Source organism: Physeter macrocephalus, unplaced genomic scaffold (genome assembly GCF_002837175.3).
Source record: "Physeter macrocephalus isolate SW-GA unplaced genomic scaffold, ASM283717v5 random_509, whole genome shotgun sequence".
Lineage (NCBI taxonomy): Eukaryota > Metazoa > Chordata > Mammalia > Artiodactyla > Physeteridae > Physeter > Physeter macrocephalus.
In genome coordinates, this window is record NW_021145849.1 from 5637 (window position 1) to 27090 (window position 21454).

Sequence of the window (21454 nt, forward strand, 5' to 3'; positions counted from 1 at the left end):
GTCCCCTGCATCGGCAGGCGGACTCTCAACCACTGCGCCACCAGGGAAGCCCTCATTACTGCTTTAAACACATCTCATGGATTCTGATAATATACAGTTCTGGTCATTGATTTTCAGAAAATCCACAATTTTGGTTTATAACTCCCCCTTCATCCAAGACTTAACAGAAGGCTACTTTTTCTTAAAAAAATTTTTTTCCATATGGAAGGGCTTTAAAAAATTAATTTCTAGTTTTATTGCATTGTTAAGAGCATTGACTGTAATATTTCCCATTTTGGAAATTCTAGATGCTTTCTCTGTTACCTGATATAGGGATGAGTTTTGTGAACATTCCATGAATACTTAAGACTTATTCTCATATTGGAGTGAAGGGTTTGCAACACGGCCACAAGATCTGCCTAAACGTGTGGTTTGGGCATCTTACATCCCTGCTCATTTGCTGTCCACTCAACAAGCCTTGTTATGTGTTTGTAACTATTTCTCCCAGTATCTTTTATAATTTCTGCTTTGTAAAAGCAGCTGCTGTGTTGTATGATGCATAGATATTGACAACTATTATACCTTGAGAGTAAATTGAGGATTTTGGCATTATGATGAATCTTCTTCATCATGCGATGTTCAGAGGCCTGAGCTCTACCTTTTACACGTCAGAATTGCAGCTGTGTTCTATCCTGTTTCTATCTGCCTGATACACCTGTGCCTGTCCCTTTACTTTTAGCTTCTTGAACTACTTTGGTTTAGTTGTGTCTTTTTCATAAAGCATGGAGTTGAACTTTGCTTTGTGAGCCAAGCTGAAAATTCTCTCCGTTTAGGCAGAATGAACCTGTTTAGATTTAGCAACACGATGGACTCATTCCCTCCTGAAATTCAGGCTTCCATCACTAGCTCTCTTCCCCATCTGCTGCTTGTGAGTGTGGCTGAGTAACTAGAAGTCAGAGCAATTCTCCAGGTCACTTTTGATGACTTCCTGAAATCATGCACCTTTTGCAAGATTTTTCAACCTCACTTTGCAACAGATTTGGCTTGCATTTGTGTGGTGGGATGCATCTGGGAGAGAGGACCCACTAGGCCCGGCAGACTGGAAGGTGCCATACTTAGGCTGAGCCAAGTGGGGAGTGTGAGTGGAGGGCTTGTTCCATAAGTGGGCGGCTCATTATGGAAGCTTTCATTTTAGGATGATGTTTGTTTCCCTACACAAATCCAAAACTGCATGGTGCTGCTGATGAGAACAGCAAGGACTTCTGATACTTTCCATGCAGCAAAACTAAGCACTGGCATATGTGAGGAAAGTTGAGCTCCCGGGGGTGGGCTGGAGGGACAGTCTGTGGTCTCCAGAGCTCCCTCCACTCTCCCTACAGGTGCTGTAGCCTCTCTCCAAACTCTTGGGGAGGGGGATGCCCGTTGGGGCCCCAGGCTCCCCCTGGGCCCACCCTCCATACCTGGGGTGAGCAAACCTGTCATCCTGGGGCTCCCCTGCTTACAACAGTGGGGAAGGAGAGTCAGAATTGTCAAGATTCCCCCGCCCCCCACCATGAGGCACCACTACCTTGCTGCTCTGGTAGGTTACGGTGAGAGAGAGAAAAGGTTGAGAATCCAAGTGTGAGCTGAGGGGACTTGTTAAAGATACAGACTTGGGTCTCAACCCAGACTTGCAGACTTTCTGGAAAGGCTAAGGAGTCAAAATTCCTAAACCAGAGCCTGAGGCTATTCTGATTCCTGGAAGGGTGAGAACTACTGCCCTGGGGTTTATTATGAGAATGAAGTATCTCTAGGGAGAAATAAAGCAAGAGGATGTCTACTTACACCCCTCCCTCTTTCTTGAACACCTGGAGTAGGGGTCTTGATAGTCAAGAGCGGGACAGAGCAAAGAGCTTCGTGCTCAGTACACTTAGTTTAATTAGACAGCTTTCCTCACGCTTAGCCCCTAGAGACAGGAAACTTTCATATTCCAGGGTTTCACTGAGATCAGCCCCTCCCCACCAGTACCCCAACCCCAGATGGGTCCAATTCACATCCTGACTGTCACCCGGTAGCCTTGTTCAGCCAGGCACTGTAAGGTGGAGGGGAGAGGGAGAAGAAATCAGGCCCCCGTGATGATGAAGGAACAGGCGCAGGAAGAAAAATCATTGTCCAGAGCCACCTCTCAGCTGTGATTCTTCATAGCCCCTAGAAGCAAGGGATTATCTGGGAAACTGGGCTCAGTGGCTTGGCTCCAGTCCTGACAAGAGGTTGTGCTTTGTTCTGATGCAGGCCCGGCTGGGAAGCCAGTACTGTGGACACCACCCCAGCTGCTGGACACTGTCACCTGTACACACCAGCGGGGCCACCAACTGGAGCCCGGGCAGTGTTAGGAAATATTTCAGAGGAAGAGACAACAGGATATGGTGATAGCGAGCATGCAGGTGATAGAGGAAAGCACCAAAGACCAGTGGTGATGGCTCAGCCAACGAAATGGAGAAGTAGGAGAGGGCAGAGGTGCGTGGGGTCAAAGTTCAGTTTGCCAGGACCTTACCTGAGATTTGCTTTGCACATCTCATGGATGTGGTGGGATTTTGTCTAAGTGTGTGTGTATATGTGTGTGTGTATGTGTGTGTCTGTGTCTGTGTTGGCGGGGGGATCCACAGACTATGCCCCACAGGCCAAATCTGGCTTGATACCTTTCTTTTCTTTAATAACTTTTTAATTTTAGCACAGTTTTAGATTTACAGGAAACACCTAAGAATACTACAGAGAACTCCCAAGTACCCCACACTCAGTTTCCCCTACTGTTAATATTATGGTGGCACATTTGTCACAACGAACAAATGAACCAATATTGACTGATATATTATTATTAAACTAAGTTAGCATTTCATTCGGATGTCCTCATTTCCCCCCCTAATGTCCCTTTTCTGTCCCAGGATCCCACGTTACATTCGGTCCTCACATCTCCTTGACGGCTCCATGCCAAGTTTCTCGGACTCGTTTTTTGAGACCTTGACAGTTTTAAGGAGGACAGGTTGAGTATATTGTAAAATGTCCTTCAATCTGGGTATCTTTGATGCTTCTCTCCCACTGCCTGTTTTTGCAAATAAAGTTTTACTGGCAAACGACCCCACCCGTTTGTTTACATATTGCTTTTGCTCTACGATGCAGAGTGAGTAGCTGCAAGCTAAGTAGTGACAGAGACTGCATGGCACTAAAATCTGGACATGCTAATTAATGTGGCCTTTTACAGAAACAGTTTGCAGATCCCTGGTATAAACTACTATGTCAGGGCTTAAGCTTAAACTGCTTGATTCAGGATACACTCCACGGGAGCAGCCACCGCAAACCCGCTCTGGCCAATTTTCTTGTCACTCAACCTTGGGGGAGGGTTTTGCCAATTAGCATAATGAATGTTCCACTTCGAACATGCATGGCTGGAACTGGTGATGTTCAAGACAAGTGGCTGGATGAAACATTCTGGAGGCACTTCCCTCACTTGCTTGAGAAATTCCACCTAAGGGGGCCTGTTCTGTAGGGACGGGGCTCAGGTCTGACTTCAAGCCAGTCCCACATCCTGCTGCTGGATCAGGGGCTGGGGTGAGGCCCTGGGAGATGGAGCTCAGGTACCCCTGGGGCCACCCCAGAGGCCAGAGCTGATAGGACCGGCTCTAGCATGGCTGGGCTCCTGTCTGCCCATTGCAAGATAGATGGGAAGGAATCCGAGGGGTGGATGTTGTGGGACCTGATGGGGAGCATTCCGGATGTGTACAGCCCGCTCTGCATTTCTGTTTTAATTGTGCTAAAATTCATATAACATAAAATTCACCATTTTAACGTATGATTCAGTGGCATTTGACATGTTCGCTATGTTGTACAACTGTCACCTCTATCAAGTTCCAGAACATTTCATCACCCCAAAAGGAAACGCTGTCCCCGAGAGCAACCACTCCCCATCCCCCCTCCTCCAGCCCCTGGCAACCACTAATCTGCTTTCTGTCTCCTTGGATTTGCCTGTTCCGGACACTTCACATAGATGGGATCATAAATATGTGGCCTTTTGTGTCTGGCTTCTTTCACTCAGCGTAACATTTTTGAGGTTCATCCACGTTGTAGCATGTGTCAGTGTTTCATTCCTCTTTATGGCTGAGTGATCTCCATTGTATCCACTCTTTGAAAAGTGGCAGTAGGAGCAATGGCCAGGCTTCCCTTGGTGGGTTACCCCATCTTCCTTGGGTCTGGGGAAGCCACGGCTGGTGCTGACCTGAGTCCAGGAGGATCACTGGGTCCAAAGGCCCTTTGATGTCCCCAGTGCTCTGGCGTAAAGTGCTTCCAGTCACCTCTTTTTCGGGTGGATGCGATCCTCCCTCCGACCTTCCATCACAGGCCTGCCCCAGCCTTCGCTTCTCTTGTGGGGGGCCTCTCCCATCCTCTCTATGGGGCAGCTCTGGAACGGGTGCAGAAGGCTGCCCATGCACAGGAGGGCTGGATCCCCATGAGGTATCCCCCCAACCTCAGCATTGCCAGGACCTCATCCCAGGGCACACTCACTCCTTGCTCTGTCATAGCTGAAATCTGGGGCTGCTAAGCTAGACTAGCTCCTGCAGGAAACAAATGGGCCCTGAATACCGAAGGGCCCCTCAGAGCCTCAGGGTGTGGGGCAGGGGGCCACACTGTGCTGGTTCTGTGCTAGGACTCTGCTGGCCTCGTGACCTTCTGGAGCTCTCCTCTGCCTCTCCCTGGAGGCTTCGGGGTGGCCTTTAGATGATGATGTAGGCAGGTACAGCATGTGTAAAGGCCCTGGGGCAGGAGAGATCAGCAGGCAGAGCAGAGAGGTCAACTTGCTGTAGGTCACACAGCACATGCACTGCTGAGTCGGGCTTCCTGGCAGAGATGGCTCTTGGCCCAGAGGACCTGGAGGTGGTAAATTCCAAGGGGAGGGACAAAGTCACATGCTGAGGGGAAAGAACTGGTCCAGGAACTTTGGCAGAACTGGAAAGTTTCCCTCTGGGGCTGCAGGTCCCTGTAATCTTCTCTCTCCCCCTCCCCACAATCTCACCAATATTCACACCTCCAATAAGCAGCTCTGTCCCTGCAGTGGCTCCTGGATCCATACAGCTCCCTGCAGACTCTGTCCAGAGCCCCAGGCCTGATTTTCACCCGTACATCCTAAAGGCCCCTAAACTAGAGTGGGTTTCTCGGCCTCAACACTACTGGCATTTGGGGACGTACCATCCTTTGCAGAGGGGCTGTTCTGTGCACCGTAGGATGTTGAGCAGCATTCTTGGCCAACCAAAAAACATTTCCAGACGTTTCCAAATGTCCCCTGATGGCAGAATCACCCCTGGCTAAGAACCGAGCGTAATTCAAAAAGATACACGCACCCCTATGTCCATAGCAGCACTATTCACAATAGCCAAAACCTGGAAACAACCTAAATGTCCATTGACAGATGAATGGATAAAGAAGATGTGGTACATATATACAATGGAATACTACTCAGCCATAAAAAAGAAAAAATAATGCCATTTGCAGCAACATGGATGCAACTAGAGATTATCATACTAAGTGAAGTAAGTCAGAAAGAGAAAGAGAAATACCATATGATATCACTTATATGTGGAATCTAAAATATAGCACAAATGAACCTGTCTACAAAACAGAAACAGACTCACAGACATAAAGAACAGACTTGTGGTTGCCGAGGGGAAGGGGGGTGGTATTATATACAGGATGCATAAACAACAAGGTCCTACTGTAGAGCACAGGGAACTATATTCAATATCCTGTGATAAACCATAATGGAAAAGAATATGAAAAAAAAGAATGTCTGTATGTGTATAACTGGGTCACTTTGCTGTACAGTAGAGATTGGCACAGCACTGTAAATCAACTATACTTCAATTAAAAAATTTTTTTTTTAAAAATTGGCTGCCCTGGAGATCCCTGGCCCCTCAGGAAGGGCTAAGTGGAAGTGTGTAAATACTCACAGGTTGCTGTGACTTACTCTTTGCTAAAGGGGTGAGGATACCATCTAGCATATCCTGATAGCTCACGTCATGGAAGGCTTTGGGTCTGGGCACCTGACCACTGCCAGCAGGTGGCCATTTCCCCCTCCACCCAGGAGGAGCCGGTCTACAGCCATGAGCTGGGGTCACAGGGCTGGTCAGTGGCTGGGCGGTTGACTGAGAGCCTTGGGCTTGACCCCTCGGCCTTTCCAAAAGACAGATCACTTCTGGGCCTCAGGTAACTGAGGTCTTGCTGGGCCTGGCCTTGGGAACTGGCTGCGGCCAGCAGCGGCTGAATGACACAGAAGGAAACTTCCAGAGGGAAACTCCCCAGTGATGCTGGGGACAGGGCCCTGAAGCCACTCCATCCTGGATAATCGCTAGGAAACAAATAGGCTGCCAGGCCCTGTGGTCACTCGACGCCCGGCTGCATCCCTGCCCCAAACAGCGAGGCAGATGTACCTGATAGATGATGGACAGACATCCCCACCCACCACCCAGCCCTGGTGCAGCAAAGTGCCCAGAATATTCTGAAAGGGTGGTGGCCATGGCAGGGGTGTCCTGGGCCTGGAGCTATGCTTTGCCTTTTAATCAACTCTTTTTGCAAATTCCAAGGAAGCCTTTCTGGTTGCTTAAAATACACCCATAATTTCACTCTTCTCTTAGATGCAATGTTCCCAAAAATATAGCTTCCACTTTGGTCTAAAATAGCCTTAGATTACTGCAATGTGTCAGGGCTCTGCCCTTTTTGGCATCAGGCCAGAAAGGCAGCCTCGCGGGTCTGCAGGGCACGGGACGGGCAGAGAATGCCGGTGGGCCACGGCTTCCAGGTGGCTGTCCCCTCCCTAAAGCTTCCAGCGTCCCCTTGATCAAAGGCCTAGGCACTCACGGCTGTAGGGCACCCCGATCCTCTCCGCACCCCCAAAGACAACCTCTTACCACCCATCCTGCTCTGGTGTGGCCCTACTTCTCAGCTGGGCAGTCTCTGGGTTGTCTGTCACTCTGCCCCCGTTCCCTCATTCCGATCCACGTGGCTCCTTGTAGCAGCTCCCACCATTTTCTACATCTTGTAACATCCTTGTGGTGAGCTGGGAACACCCATGCCTGCTAATACGTACTAAGCACCAGGGCTGGCAACATAGCCACCCCAACCCCAGGCTACGAGAAGCTTGTCCTAATGCTCATCTCTCTGGCTGAATTATCCCTCTGCCGTGAGCTCCAGCGCATCCTCCTGGGCACACATCTGGCGCCCCAGACGGTAGCTTCCTCCAGGGGTGCTGTGGCCCTGAGTGTGCACCTCTGGCCTGGCTCCATCAGCCCCAGCGAGTTCATGCTGCCTCTCCTGGCAGCTTGTGGAGGGAGGATCCAGGGTTTGGGCGGGGGGAGGGTGGGTCCGGGAGGCATTGGGGTCTTGCTTGGTGTCCTCGTCCTGCTGTGCCCCGGCAGACCGTGTTGCCCTGCAGGCAGGATGCAGGTGGTCTTAGGGCCCAGGGTGCGGCTGGAAACCCTCCGAGGGCCCCTCCTGGATATGCGAGATCGGGAGGGGCCCACACACAGCTCCCACTACCCCCAGCCAGAGCTCAAACACCCTGGCTGCACAAGCGCTCCCAGCTGCCTGTGGAACACAGAGCGCTCGAGCAGGAGAGCTGAAAGGTGAACTTATGAGATGAACTTCTGGGACATCTACGTCCAAGTCCTTCTTTTCTGACCCCTCAAGACCGCTTTCAGAGTCCCCTGTAGATAGCTGTATATTTATGAATATATGAATACACATGTGGCACAGACCAACGCAGAAAATTTGAGCTGGTGACAGGAGTCATCTGGAACGAGGGTGGGAACCTGGTTTCCTTGTTTGGGAAGGGAGAGCAGAGCACAAGACAGAAGTGTGCACAGAGAAAGTAACTGGAATGTTCTAGCATGTTCCATGTGCACAAAGTGCAAGGGGTTGGCAAACCTTTCCTGTAATGGGCCAGGGGTTCAATATTTTTGGCTCTGGGGGCCATACAGTGTCTCTGTCACAACTGCCCCACTCTGCCTTGAGAGCCACCACAGACAATATGTAAATGAACAGGCGTGGCTGAGTACTAATAAAACTTTATGTGTAGAAACAAGAAGATTTAACCTGTGGGCTGTAGTGGGCCAATCCCTGGTACACGCAAAAAGAAATTATACTTCAAATAGGGGAAAAGATACTAAAAAAATGAACCGTTATCTGAACAAAGCAAAGCAAAGCACCAAGGTGCAACCAAAAGCTATAACAAAATAATGTCACAATTTTACCAAAGTGGAGTGGATAACCACGCGTGCTCCCCGGCAGCAAAAACCACCATGGCAGCCCTGGTTTGTTTCCTGTTGGGGAGACACTTAAAGAAGAGCTGAACTACAGTCAGCACCTGGCGTGAGGTTCAGAAACTCACCCCGCAGGAGGACAGGGGTGGAGAGGATGACAAAATTCCAGTGCACAGGAACCAGCACGAACGCACCCAAAAGCCACTAAAGCTCTTTCATGACATTCGCCTGCAAGAAAACCCGCAGGGAGTGTGTGACTTCTCAGCTCTGAGGGTCACCACGTGAGTGACTGCATTTTTTTTTTTTTTTTTTGTATTGATGAGCAGCTTTTCGAATAACACTTGAAGACTTGCCCCAACTGCGCTTGGAAGACCAAACTTGGATGGAAAACCTGACCCTTGCATCCGAACATGCTTTGCTGTTGGTGAGAAAGACATGAGGTTTCTGGTGGTGGGTGGGCAGTGGCCGTTCTCCTGGCTGTGGTTGGCCACAGGGCAGGAAAAAGCACCAGCCACCCGTTCCCGGAAATGAAGCAGATTGCCAGCCAGAAACTGCATCCCCACCCGCCAGCCACCCCTTGTTAAGCTGGTGAGACAGAACTGAGCACAGCTGGGCTGACGTGTAAGTACAACAGCACGAGGTTAACCCCCAAATTTGAACCTATTTGGGTACAGGACATCTGTAACACTGAAATCATTCTTTGCCTGCAGTCAGCCTAAAAATTCTCCTCAACTGGGGTGATTCTGCCCCTTAGGGGACACTTGGTGATGTCTGGGGACATTTATAATTGTCCTGACTGAGAGAGGGGGTGCTACTGGCATCTGGTGGGTGGAGGCCAGGGATGCTGCTTAACACCCCACAGTATATGGGATGGTCCCCACCCCAGAGAAGGATCTGGCCCCAGGTGTCAGCAGTGCAGAAGCACAGCCTTGGCCCCTCTGTGTTTCTGTCTGCAAGGCCTGAAGCTGACCCCACACGAGGCCTCAGCACCCTATCATCCTCTGTGGGATCGGCCCTCCTGCTGTCCCCCTCCTACCCTGGATTCCAGCCTCAGCTCCTGCCCTCCCTCGGGCTGCTCTGCCGACACAGGGCCCCCAACGACTTCCCCAAACATCCTGGGGAAGCCACGCGGGGCACAGAAGCAGCCAGAAATTCGATTCCTCCCTCCCTGCAGCTGCCCTGGTGGGACAACCCTCCAAGGCTCTCAGTGATCGGCCTCCAGGCCCCACGGCGTCCTCTCCCCCATCCTTGCCTGTCTCCCTACAATGCTCATTCTTCCGGGAGCCCACCCTGGCCTGGCTCTCACGCCCCTCCTTCCCCTGCACAGATTGTTGACTCCGATGTTCACTGTGCCGACCTTCCAGCCACCCAGCCTCGAGGACGGCCCAGGTCCAGCTGAGCCTTGACCACTGGCTGGGGGTCGGGGGATGCCTGGCTGGCACATCTCTCCCTGGAGCGCCCCATGCTGCTGCCCCAGACTCTCCCGAGCCTAATCACACTGCCTCCCCACCCAGCTGCCTGCTGACGCCCGACTTGCCCATCAACAGACCAGAGAAACAGCCCAAAATGCAAAGCAGACACAATCTGGGCCTCTGGGGCCCTAGGATCCTGGAGACAGACAGACAAGCCCCAGATAAAGGCTCCCACCCCTCTTGCTGTGAATGCCCCGGCCCCCTTTGTGGGTTGGGTGTGGGGGTAGGGGTGCGACATCAGTAACTTCCCTCCTTCTGACCTGATCCTGAGCCTCTTCCCTGCCGGGGCCCATGCCCCCAAAATGGTCCCCAGAGGCCTGTCCGTGGCCCCATGCCCTTTTCTCAACATTCACTCCTCCTGGCAAACTTACCTCCTCTCGTAGCTAATGGGCAAGGCCGGGAGGTGCCCCAGCTTGCCGCTTGCTCCTGCGTGACTGGACAACCTCTAAGGCCTGACAAGGCTGGGGTCAAGGGGGTCTTTGTGCTGCCGGCGCATCCCTTGGATCAAGCACCCCAGACTGCAGTCCACGCAAGCGTCTGGGGAGCAGATCCTGACAGCGCTGTGCAGCCATCTCTGAGCCCGCCTCCTCCTCCCCCATGGACTCTGTCTGCCCTGATCTGATACCTCGGCTCAGGGAGCCCGCTCCGAGCCTCTTTCCGAGGCTTCGGGTGGCTTGCGCCACACATTCCCTTCTCCCTGCTCCCGAACGCCAGCCCCCTTCTGGCCACCAGCCTCTTCGCAGGTGTGGCAGGCCCATGTAGATGGATGACACAGATGGACGGACCTAGGTGTGTCTGCCCGCCCCCGGCCAGCCCTCGGCACGCCCGGGCGGCCCGCACACCTGGAGCAGGCTGCTGGCCAGGGCTCCGCTCTCCTCCCCGGCTTGGCTCAGTTCATCCCAAGAGTCTCCAGTGGGATCACCTCCACTTCCGCCCCACACCCTCCATCCTCCCGCTGTTGACGGAGGGGGACACTGATGGGGGGACGCTGGCCTGGCTGGGGCAGGGAGGGGGTCAGGACTGAGGAGAAAACTCAACTGCAGAGTCAGCCATACAAAGGATTGAAATCCTGAGAAAACTGGTGAGAGGTAAAAAAAAATGTGGTCTTATCCATACAGTGGACTATTAGCCAGAAGAAGGAATGAAGCATTGACACACGCCACAGTGTGCATAAACCTGGAAAAAACCAAGCTGAGTGCCAGGAGCCAGACACAAAAGGCCACATCTTGTGTGATCCCATGAAATGTCCAGAACAGGCAAACCCACAGAGGCAGAAAGCAGATCACTGGTTGTCAGGGGCTGGGGGAAGGGCGACGGGGAGTGACTGTTAATGGGGTCTCCTTTTGAGGGTGATGAAAATGTTCTAGTACTAGATAGAGGTGAAGGTTGCACAACGTTGTGAATCTGCTAAAAAATACTGAATTGTTCATTCGAAGTGGGTGAATTATACCTCAGCAAAGCTCTTAAACAGAAAACCTAACTGCAGAGGCACACCCCTGGTTCTGGAACCTTGTGTCACACCGGTTGAGTGGCTTTGCCCGTGTGTCCCCAGTGATGGGCAGAGACTGGCCCATCCTCACCCTGTGGGAGGGAAAGACATGTTCTGGGCAGGTGTCCCTGCGGGTGAAGGTCAAAGTGAATGATGGCATGTTGGTTCAGGATGACCTGCTCGGGTAGGCTGGCCAGTGCTGACAGAAGGTAGTGGGAACAGACCCAGTGGCCTGAGGGGTGGGCGGAGACTGGGGGAGTCTGGGGGTCATGTGACACTGGGTCTGTGGGGCCCTCAGTGGGGACTGGTGCTCAGGACCAAGGCCGGCACACATCCCAGTCCCAGGACAGGCTCCTTCAGGGCCCCCGAGGTGGGTCAGAGGCAGCAGAGAGCTCCAGGACACCCTAGGTCCCACGCCTTGCTGTCCTGGTCACCAGCCTCCTGTGGGTGTGCCAGGCAGCTCGGGGTGCCACCATCTCCCAGCCTTCTCTCTCTGCGTGGGCCAGGCCACAGTAGCTACATGGAGGTCCCAAAACCTCGGCCTCTGGCCGCTTGGGAAAATGGCCCAGCCAGCAAGGATCCTCGTTTCATTTCTGCTTTCGAAATTAAAACCCTGTGCGCGTTGGCGAATGTCAGTGGCGTGTGTCACAGTTCAGGAAGGACAAAGAGAACCCTGGCCTAAGCATCCTCCACCCTCAGCCCTGATGCCGAGGCAGAGGGGCATGTCCTGGGTGGGCTGTGTGGCCAGCCCGGTGGCTGATGCTGGGGCAGCTGCATCACAATGTCGCCAGGTTCTCAGAGGGCACCCGGCATGGGTAACGGACCCCAGACTGCACTGCCCTGGTGAGCCTACCTTCTGCACCTTCAGTATTTCGGACCTGAGGCAACCCTCCTGCACAAACGTCGTGTTTCTGGGGGCGGTTCAGGGGGCAGGCTGCAAGGTGGCCGAGCGACATCGTGTGAAACAGTGACAGTAACAGTTAACTGCAGCGGGCAGGCAGATCAGCTGATTGGAACCAGCTTTCCACAGTGCCGCCTTCCTGTTTTCTGGTCAGAATTGCACAGCAAGGTTGCAACCCCTGCCTGGGGGGGCGCCCGGCGACACCCAAACCTCAAAACAACTCAACTTCTCCTTTCAGGGAGCTGAGAAAAAGTCCCGATAGGCTTCCTGCGGCCCCAGACGAGCTAAGAGAGGAAATCTTTCACAAAGGTGCAGAGGGGTACCGTGAACTTAGGCTCATGCTGGGTTCTAACGGTGGTCTGGCTGTGGCTGCCTGCAGTGTGCCCTGGGGTACCCAGACTGTACTGGGTCGACTTGTGTCCCTCAAAAAGATATGTCCAAGTCCTGACCTCTGGAACCTGTGAGTGGGAGCTTCTTTGGAAATAGGGTCTTTGCAGATGGAATTAAAGTAAGGATCTTAAAAAAAAAATAAAAAATAAAAAAAAAATAAAGTAAGGATCTTGAGGTGAGATCATCTTGGATTTAGGGTAGGCCCTAAATCCAATGACGGTGTTCTTGTAAGAGAAAGGAGATTCGAGATACAGAGGCAAATGGGGAGAAGGCCATATGGACACAGAGACAGAGCCCGGAGTGATGAGGCCACAAGCCAAGGAATGCCAAAGGGTTGCTGGCAGCCACCAGAAACCAGGAGAGAGACACGGGATGGATTCTCCATCGGAGCCTCCAGAAGGAGCCAGCCCTGCCTACACCTTGATTTCAGACTTCTGGTCCCCAGAACTGTGAGAGAATAAATTCCTGTTGTCTTAAGCCCTCCACCTCCACCCTCTCCCATTTATAGTACTCTGTGATGGCAGCCCCAGGACATTTGCACACCAGCACACCTCTCTGGGGCTCTGTTTTCTCATCTTTAAAATGAGCAGAGCTGTTGTGAGTCCTCAGAGAGATGATGGATGAAGACTGGGGCACCCAAGGCCTGACACACAGTGGGCCCGAAGGCACGGTAGCTAATTATTCCTGTTATTAGAAAGTAACTCTCAAGTTAGCTCAGAATGGTTCGGACTTACTTACGGACAATTTCTAAACCAAGTGTCTTTCAAGTGTTGACACTTGAAAGAAACGGTGACTGGGTCTTGTGGGATTACAAGCTGTGACTAAGGCAGCTGTTCTCATCCAGGGGAGATTCTGCTCCCAGGGGACACTTGGTGATGTCTGGGGACATTTTTCGGTTGTTGCCACTGGGGGGAGGGGATGCTACTGGCATCGGGTGGGTGGAGGCCAGGGGTCCTGCTCAACACCTCACAGCGTACACGATGGCCCCCAGCCCAGAGACTGACCCGGCCCCAGAGGTCAGTGGTGCTCTGGCTGCAAAGCCTGGCTCTAAACTGAAACAACCTTCTCGCTTTTCCAAATGGTCGCCTCAGGAAGCACATTTATGGCTGTGACGTGGATCTGGCTCAAGCCTGTTTTGGAAGCTGGCATGGGCACTGCCCTCCAGCAGCTCCTAACCCCTGGGGAAATTTGGCCTTGCCGGCTCACACTGCTGAGGCTCGAGGGAGGCAGCCGGGCAAGGTCAGAAGCATCTGACTCACGGGGTGCAGACACCCGTCACGGAGGTGACTAACGGCCCTCTTCGAACGTGCCAGAATCCTTCGGGGCTACGGCAGGGGAGGAGCATGGAGGCCAGCAGGAGGACGGATGGGCCCCCAGGATCACCAGTGGCGGCCCTTGGGGAAGAAGGCACAAGACACGTCCAGCTGTCACTCGGCGGGGGACGGCTGCGGGCTGACTTGTGTCCCCCCGCAAAAGGCTCGTCTATATTGTCCTGATGCTGGAACCTGTGAACGTGGCCTGATGTGGAAATGGGTCTTTGCTGACGTAATCAGTTAGGATGAGGTCATCCTGGATTGGGGCGGCCGCTAAACCCAATGACGACTGGTGTCTTTATAGGAAGGGAAGGCAATGTGATGACAGGCTGGGATTGGAGCAACACAAGCCAAGGAGCGCCCGCTTGGGGCCCCCAGAAGTGGGAAGAGGCAAGAAAGCATCTGCCCCTAGAGCCTTCGGAGGGAGTGTGGCCCTGCCCACACCCAGACTTCAGACTTCAGGCCTCCAGAACTCTGAGAGAGAGTAAATTCCTCTCTTTGATGCCACCCAGTCTGTGGTACTTTGTTAGGGCAGCGCCAGGAACCTCATCCTGGTGCCCTGGATGGTCCTCAGCTAGAAAAGGAAGCTGCACCGTGGGGCCAAACCTGCCTCCTTGCTGTGTTGCACTGAAACCTTGGGGCTCGGCATCCTCATCAAACTTTGTCACACCCACCCCCGCCTGCCCGGTTCTGTGAGGGGTGAAGGGCCCACTTGGCAAAATGCCCCACTCGGTAAATGCTGGGTCCGTCCTCTTGTTCCTGTCCCCGATCTCTAAAGTCACTCAGTGCCTGCATTGTTTTATCCCGTCCTAGAGCACCTGTTATGGGCCACGGCCATTGCTGGGAGGACAGTGGGGCCATTGGTGGTTTCACGGCAGCTGAGTTCCAGAGTTGGGATGGAGCCAGATTGAACCTGGAACACCCTCCGTAGCTCCCATATCACACAGTGCCCACCCCGTGATCCTGCAAGGCCCTGAATGATCTGCTGTCACCTCCCTGTCCCCATCGCCTCCTGCTCTGCCCCTGGCTCACCCCGCTCTGGCTCCTTCCCGTGCCCTCCAGGGCCCCTGACTTTCTTCAACACGCCAGGCATGGTCCAGCCTCCCGGCTTTTTGCACTGGCCGTGTCCCCCTCCCACATGCCGCGTCGCTCACCCGACCCGCTTCCGGGCCCGGCTCGGCATCACCTTCTCGCCTCCTGCCCCCTTACCCCTTCTTCCGCGAGCCCGCCCACTGTTCTTATCGGCTCTTAGCTCACACGTGAGGCCGCTGTTTCTCTCGCTGCCTGCCTCCTTGTCACCAGGCAGTAGCTCCCTGTGGGCAGGCCTCTGTGTCGATTTTGGCCCCTGCATAGCCCAGTGCCAAGAACAGTGCCTGCACGCGGAATATTTGCAGAATGAATGGACGATTAGAGGAGGGAACGCATGCAGGGTACACAGCACTGAAGAGAAAAGCGTCCGTTCTGCGGCTGGATCACTAGGTAGTCTTTGAAATGCTACAATGAATCTTTACATTACATGTAAGGAGAAGACAGATATAGGCCATGCGTGCTGGCACGGGGCCAGGCTGTACAGCCCCAGCTAATTTCTTATTCGTGATCTCAGAGGTCGTCAGAGAGGAAGAGGAACTGAAGCGTATTCAGCTGGCACAGCCCAGGTGGGATTTCAGTGAATTTTAGTAAGAAGCTGGAGGTCAGTGCTTCAGGGCGGGTGGGACCCCTGAACCTACCCCTGCCCCCACCCCACCCCGAGCCTACTCCTTGGACAGAGGGTCTGGGGTCCTGCGGATGGACAGACTGCAGCACATCCAGTGGGTATTACTCAGCAACATGAAGATATGAGGTCTCGAGCCGAGAAAAGACGCAGAGGAACCTTAGTACTAGTATTTAGTACTAAGTGAAAGAAGCCGGTCTGAAAAGACTACAGACGGTCTGATTCCAGCCATCCAGCATCCTGAAAAAGGCAAAACTATGGAGACAGTAAAAGGATCAGTGGTTTCCAGGAGCTGGAGGGAGGGAGGGGGATGAACAGGCAGAACACAGGGGATTTTCAGGGCAGTGGAACTATTCTGTGTGATACTCATGGTGGATACGTGACATTGTGCATTTGTCCAAACCCGTAGCAGGTGCAACACTGAGTGAATCCTAATGTACACCATGGACTTTAGTTAATAATGATGTGTCAATACTGGCTCACCAATTGTTAACAAATACAACATGTTAATGACAGGGGGAAGAGCAGAAGTGGCAGGAGAATACGGGAACTCTCTGTACTGTCTGTTCAGTATTTCTATAAACCTAAAACTGCTCGAAGAAATAGAGTGATTTATGTCATTATATTGAATAAAATTTAACTATTTAAGTTACATACTTAAACTCATTTAATCACTGCAAAATCTTATTAAAAGCAGAAAGAAAGCAAGCAGAGCCTTAGACCCCAAACCCAGAGGCGCACACCCCGGGCCCATATGCGGCCCTGGCCCTCACCAGGTGACGACGGTTAAGTTATGTTCTGAGACGTGGATGCATCTTGTCCTAAGACCCTGAGAGTGAGTGATCACTGCGATCACTTCCACTGCCCCCGTGTCCAGAAGGCTCACCCACAGTGACACATCCGTGACTCCTGTGGGGTCTGGCCAATGGGAACACTGGAGAGGGCGCAGGAAGCTGGGGCATTTCCTCCCCCGCTGACTCTTTGGCACTGCCAAGCAGCCCCTCCTCTAGCCCGTCCCCAGCCCCCAGGCCTGAACTCACCTTGCTGGCTTCCTTCTACCCCAGTCCCACCCCCTGCCAGAAACACCCCGCCATGAACTGTTCAGTTTGGACACACCATCTTTTTCTTTCTGGGACCCGGAGTGCAGACTGCTGCCCCTCCAGACATTGGGAGTACATTAAGAGGACATCAAGGCATTGATCAGGTCTTGTTATTTTCTCTATTCTGATGCTTTGACACCTGGGGCCTGGCTGACCCCGGAGGGACTGCCCCCGCCAGGGCTGGCCGAGTCCTAGAGAGAGCAAAGGACTCTCCTACAAACATGCCTTCCAAATACAAACCAACCATTTCAGAGCCTACACCCGCCCCCCACCATTATCACGTTCTCACACTAGGGCTACTCTCTCCCTGCTCTGATCACCCCAGGGCCAAGTACCAGACAACCAGGGCAGCCCTTATGCTCCCAAACTCTGAAATTATTCAAACTAGCCACCCTAAGCCTGCTTACCCTGCCTCACCGGACCCTTCCAGTGAAAACCACGACAGACTCCTGCCTACACCCTCCCCTGGCTCCTGCTGCCTCCCGATGAACCCTGGTGCCTCCCTGTGTGGCCCTGCATGGCGTGCCAAGCCTCCTGTTTCTGGAAAATGTGAGTATGACTGTTTCCTCCACGGCCGTCATCTGAACGATAACCAAACCCACGTGTTAAGGCCCCTCCCGCCGAGCGGTCCCACTCACCTCCAGCACCGGACCAGCGCCGAGGATGGTCCTCTCGACGCCGCTGGCGTAGCCCTTCTGGCTCAGGGCAGTGAGGCAGTGGATCAGGAAGTTGGTGCTCTGTGTCTTGCCGGAGCCGCTCTCGCCTGAGATGACGATGCACTGGTTGACGTGCTTCCGGAGCATGGCGTAGTAGGTGACGTCGGCCAGCGCGAACACGTGCGGCTCCAGCTTGCCCAGCTGCTGGTTCTCGTACATCTTCACGTACTTGGGGTTGTAGATGGGGAGGAACTTGAAGGGGTTGACGGCCACGAGGATGCTCCCGGCATACGTGTAGATCTTCTGCTGCAGGAAGCGGTGTTTGAGGTTCTTCAGGAGGTTCTCCTCAGTCAGTTCGGGGAGGTTGCACAGGTCATCAAAGTCTGCCTGCGGCCGGGGCAGGAGGCCACGCTCCACCAGGCGCCGGGTGGCCGTGGCCTGGGACATGAGCTGCATGTGCACGTACTTGATGGTCCCGTCTGCGTTGCGCTCCTGCAGCAGGAAGTAGTAGCCGTCCTCCTGGGGGTGCTCGTCCTGCGCCCGCCGCGGCCACAGCAGCACACGGTGCACCGGCGAGTCGTTGGCATCCAGCACCCACTCCTCCCCGCCCGTCTCCTTGACCTCCACCAGCACGTAGCGCTTGCTGCCGTCCAGCTGCAGGCTGGTGATGGCGTCCTGGATGACGTCGGACGTGGTGCTGTCCTTGGTGGCTGTCACGCGACACGAGGCCTGGCACGGGGCCTGGCTCTCGCTGGTGGCCAGCTGCGGGTAGATGTGCAGGTGGTAGGCCGCCTGCCCCCGGTGGCCGGAGCTGCCCGCCTCTTTCACACTCATCCTGCCGGCGGCCTGGCCTCAGCATGCCTCCCGGGCTCGGGGCGGGTGTCCTGGAGCTGGAAGGGAGGGGGGTGGCAAAATCAGAAGGGCGAAGGTGGGGGTGGGGGGACACTGACATTCACCTCTGGACAGACAGCCTCAGACCCATGGCCTGAATCCGTGGGCTCTCCTGAAAAGCCAGAAGGGCCGAAGAGCCTTATCTGTCCTTAAACGTGACACTCACCTAAGGTTTGTGGCTCCAGCACAGCGACATCACCAGGACCCTCCTGCCAAGATCAAACCCTTCCCCTGGAGTTTGCTCCATCCCAGGCCCCGTCCCTCCCCACCAGCCTCTCAACCCTCAAGTCCAATGGCCACAACCATCTCAGAGCTCAGCCCTTCCTGGACTCTCCTCTCTGACAAAACCGCCCCTGGCAGATCCGTAAGTGGATGAAGACGCGGCCCCATGGGCCTTGGTTATGTCCCCAAAACACATGAGGAAGGTTGCAAGAGGAAGGTTGGGATGAGCAAGACTGAACCTGCCCCAAAACTCAGGGACCTTGAAACCCCACTGAGGATGATGAAGTCAGGGAGGGCCCCCAAAAACTCGCTCGAGAGAACTGCTCAGAGTGCATTTGCTTCTAGAACCCACAACCCCATTCCAATCATGACAAGAACATCAGCCCCAAATGGGGGGCATCCTGTGGGACGCCTGGCAGTCCTCCCCAAGACTGTGAAGGTCATGAGCAACAAGGAAAGACCAAGGAGTCATCCCAGGCAGAGGAAACTGGGGAGACATGATGACTTAATGTAACAGGGTTCCCTGGACGAAATGCATTTGCTCCTAAAGACATTTCGGGAAAGAGAGAAAAGGCAGCCAATGCTGGCCACAGCTCATTTTGTGTCTTGGAGCAAAAGGCAGAAAGGCAGTGTGGGTCACGTGGGGGCCCACTGTGTGCCACCGAAGCGTGGCAGAAGATACAAAGATGAAGCAGACCTTGGCTCAAAGCCCAGCGGGAGAAGCTAATATGCAAACAAATGTGAGAGAATATCAACCATGAGCGTAAGAAGTTACTGTTCCCAAGAGCCAGAGCAGGCTTTAGGGGAATGGTAACATCAAAGAGGGGTTCTGAAGGATGAAGAGGAGTTCATAACGAAGCTCTGCCCATTCATGTACATATTGTCCACAGCTGCCTCTGTTATGTCAGCATAAGTGAATAGTCATGACACAGATTAGTAACCTTAAGACCCGGAAAGTTGAACATACTTATTTTCCAGTCTTTTATAGAAACAGTATGCAGACCTCTGCCCTGGACAGAAGTGTGACTCAGAGGCTGAGACGATCTGGGCTCTGGGAAAGTGAGTCCCACAGCAGTGTTAGGAGGGTGGGGGATGGGTGAGGCTGAACAAAACCAGACATTATGAAGCTGCTACAAACAGGTAGGTAGGTAGTGGCAACAGGTAGGAAGGTTGGGGGAGATGAGAGTATTTAATTTTCTAAACTTTCCTCCAAATTATTAAGTAACTTTGGTATATTTCCTTCCAGTTTAATAGATGTTACATGTTTTAATAAAACCTGAATTGCTCTTAATGTGGTATGTTGGTACAGATGAACATTTCTCCATGACATGAAATATGCTTTGAAACATGATTTCTGAGTCCTTGGACACACATCTTCGGGTCCAAGTCTGAGCATTTCCTTGGGATCAGTTCACTCATGTAGAATTAGCAGATAAATGGATGTGAACATTGATAAGTGTCTTTATTCAAAAAGCCACAGTATCCTGCAGAAAAATTCTATGAAATGGTGGGGCTCATCTACTCTGGAAACACTTTGGCAGTTTCTTTAAAAGTTAATTATATGCCTAGCATGTGACCCACTCCTAGGAGCCACTCCTAGGACTTAAGAAAAATGAAGCAGATATTCATACAGAGATTGTACATGAATGTTCTTTTTTTCTAAAATTAATTAATTAATTAATTTATGGCTGCGTTTGGTCTTTGTTGTTGCACGCGGGCTTTCTCTAGTTGCGGTGAGCGGGGGCTACTCTTCGTTGCGGTGCGCGGGCTTCTCATTGTGGCGGCTTCTCTTGTTGTGGAGCGTGGGCTCTAGGCGCGCGGGCTTCAGTAGCTGTGGCTCATGGGCTCTAGAGCGCAGGCTCAGTAGTTATGGTGCACAGGCCTAGTTGCTCTGCGGCACCTGGGATCTTCCTGGACCAGGGCTTGAACCCGTGTCCCCTGCATTGGCAGGCGGATTCTTAACCACTGCACCACCAGGGAAGTCCCTACATGAATGTTCTTAATGGCATTGTTTCTAAAAGTCCCAGACTAGAAACAACCTGAACGTACACAAACCGGTGAACGGACGAATAAACCAGCCACACAATGGAACATGACTCAGCTGTCAGAAGGGACACAACACAGTCCTCACAACAGCATGGAACAACATGGAACGATCTCAGAATCTGTGTGCTGAGTGAAAGACAGAAGATGAAAAAGAGTACCTATAGACCCAGCAATTCCACTCCTAGGTATGGACCCAAGACTTAAAGATAGGGATTCAAACAGATACTTGGACACACACGTTCACAGCAACCCTATTCACAATAGCCAAAAGGTGGAAACAACCCAAATTTCCATCAGCTGATGAATGGATGAACAGAATGTGGTCCATCTACACAATGGAATGTTACTGATTCATGCTACAATGTGTATGAACTCTGAAAACATTATGCTGAATGAAAGAAGACAGAGACCAAAGGCCACATCTTGTATGAGCCCATTTATATGAAATGTCCAGAACAGGCAAATCCATAGAAATAGAAAGTAGACCAGTGGTTCCCAGGGTCTGGGAAGTGAAGAGGCGGGGGAATGGGGAGAGACTCCTGAGGGACACAGGGTTTCCTTTTGGGGTGATGGAAAAGTTCTGGAGCTAGATAGAGGTGATGGTTGCAAAACATTACAAATATGCTAAATACCATTGAATTGTTCACTTTAAGTGGTTAATTTAATGTTATACAAATTTCATCTCAATAAAATTTTCAAGAGTACATATTATATGATTCCATATATACAGGTGACCCTTGAACAACATGGGTTTGAACTCCGTGGGTTCACTTATATGCAGATTTTTTTCACTAAATATGTACTTTAGTACTACATAATCTGTGGTTGGTTGGACCCCAGGATGGAGAGCCACAGATATGGAGAGCCAACTGTAAAGTTAAACGCGGATTTTTTTTTAATTAAAAAAAAATTTATTTATTTGGCTGTGACTGGTCTTAGCTGCAGCACACAGGATCTTTTTTTTTTTTTTTTTTCTTTCCAATTGCGGCATGCGGGCTTTTA

The 21454-nt window shown here is 52.5% G+C and overlaps 1 protein-coding gene across 3 annotated transcripts in view; it reads right to left on the reverse strand.

Annotated features, from left to right (window-relative positions):
• Window positions 1–2174: 2174 nt before the first annotated feature.
• Window positions 2175–21454, reverse strand: part of LOC114485118 (unconventional myosin-IXb-like) — a 33191-nt gene continuing 13911 nt past the window's right edge. For 2 of the 3 annotated variants that reach the window (XM_028485797.1, XM_055083117.1), the window contains exons 2-3: window positions 17276–18183; window positions 2175–4878 (exon numbers count right to left, since the gene is read on the reverse strand). In XM_028485797.1, the coding sequence (XP_028341598.1) occupies window positions 4816–4878; window positions 17276–18127 (915 nt within the window). In that variant the 5' untranslated portion in view covers window positions 18128–18183 and the 3' untranslated portion in view covers window positions 2175–4815. Of the gene's footprint in view, window positions 4879–12677; window positions 15778–17275; window positions 18184–21454 lie in introns of those variants that run through there. The other variant, XM_055083118.1, reaches the window with a different exon arrangement.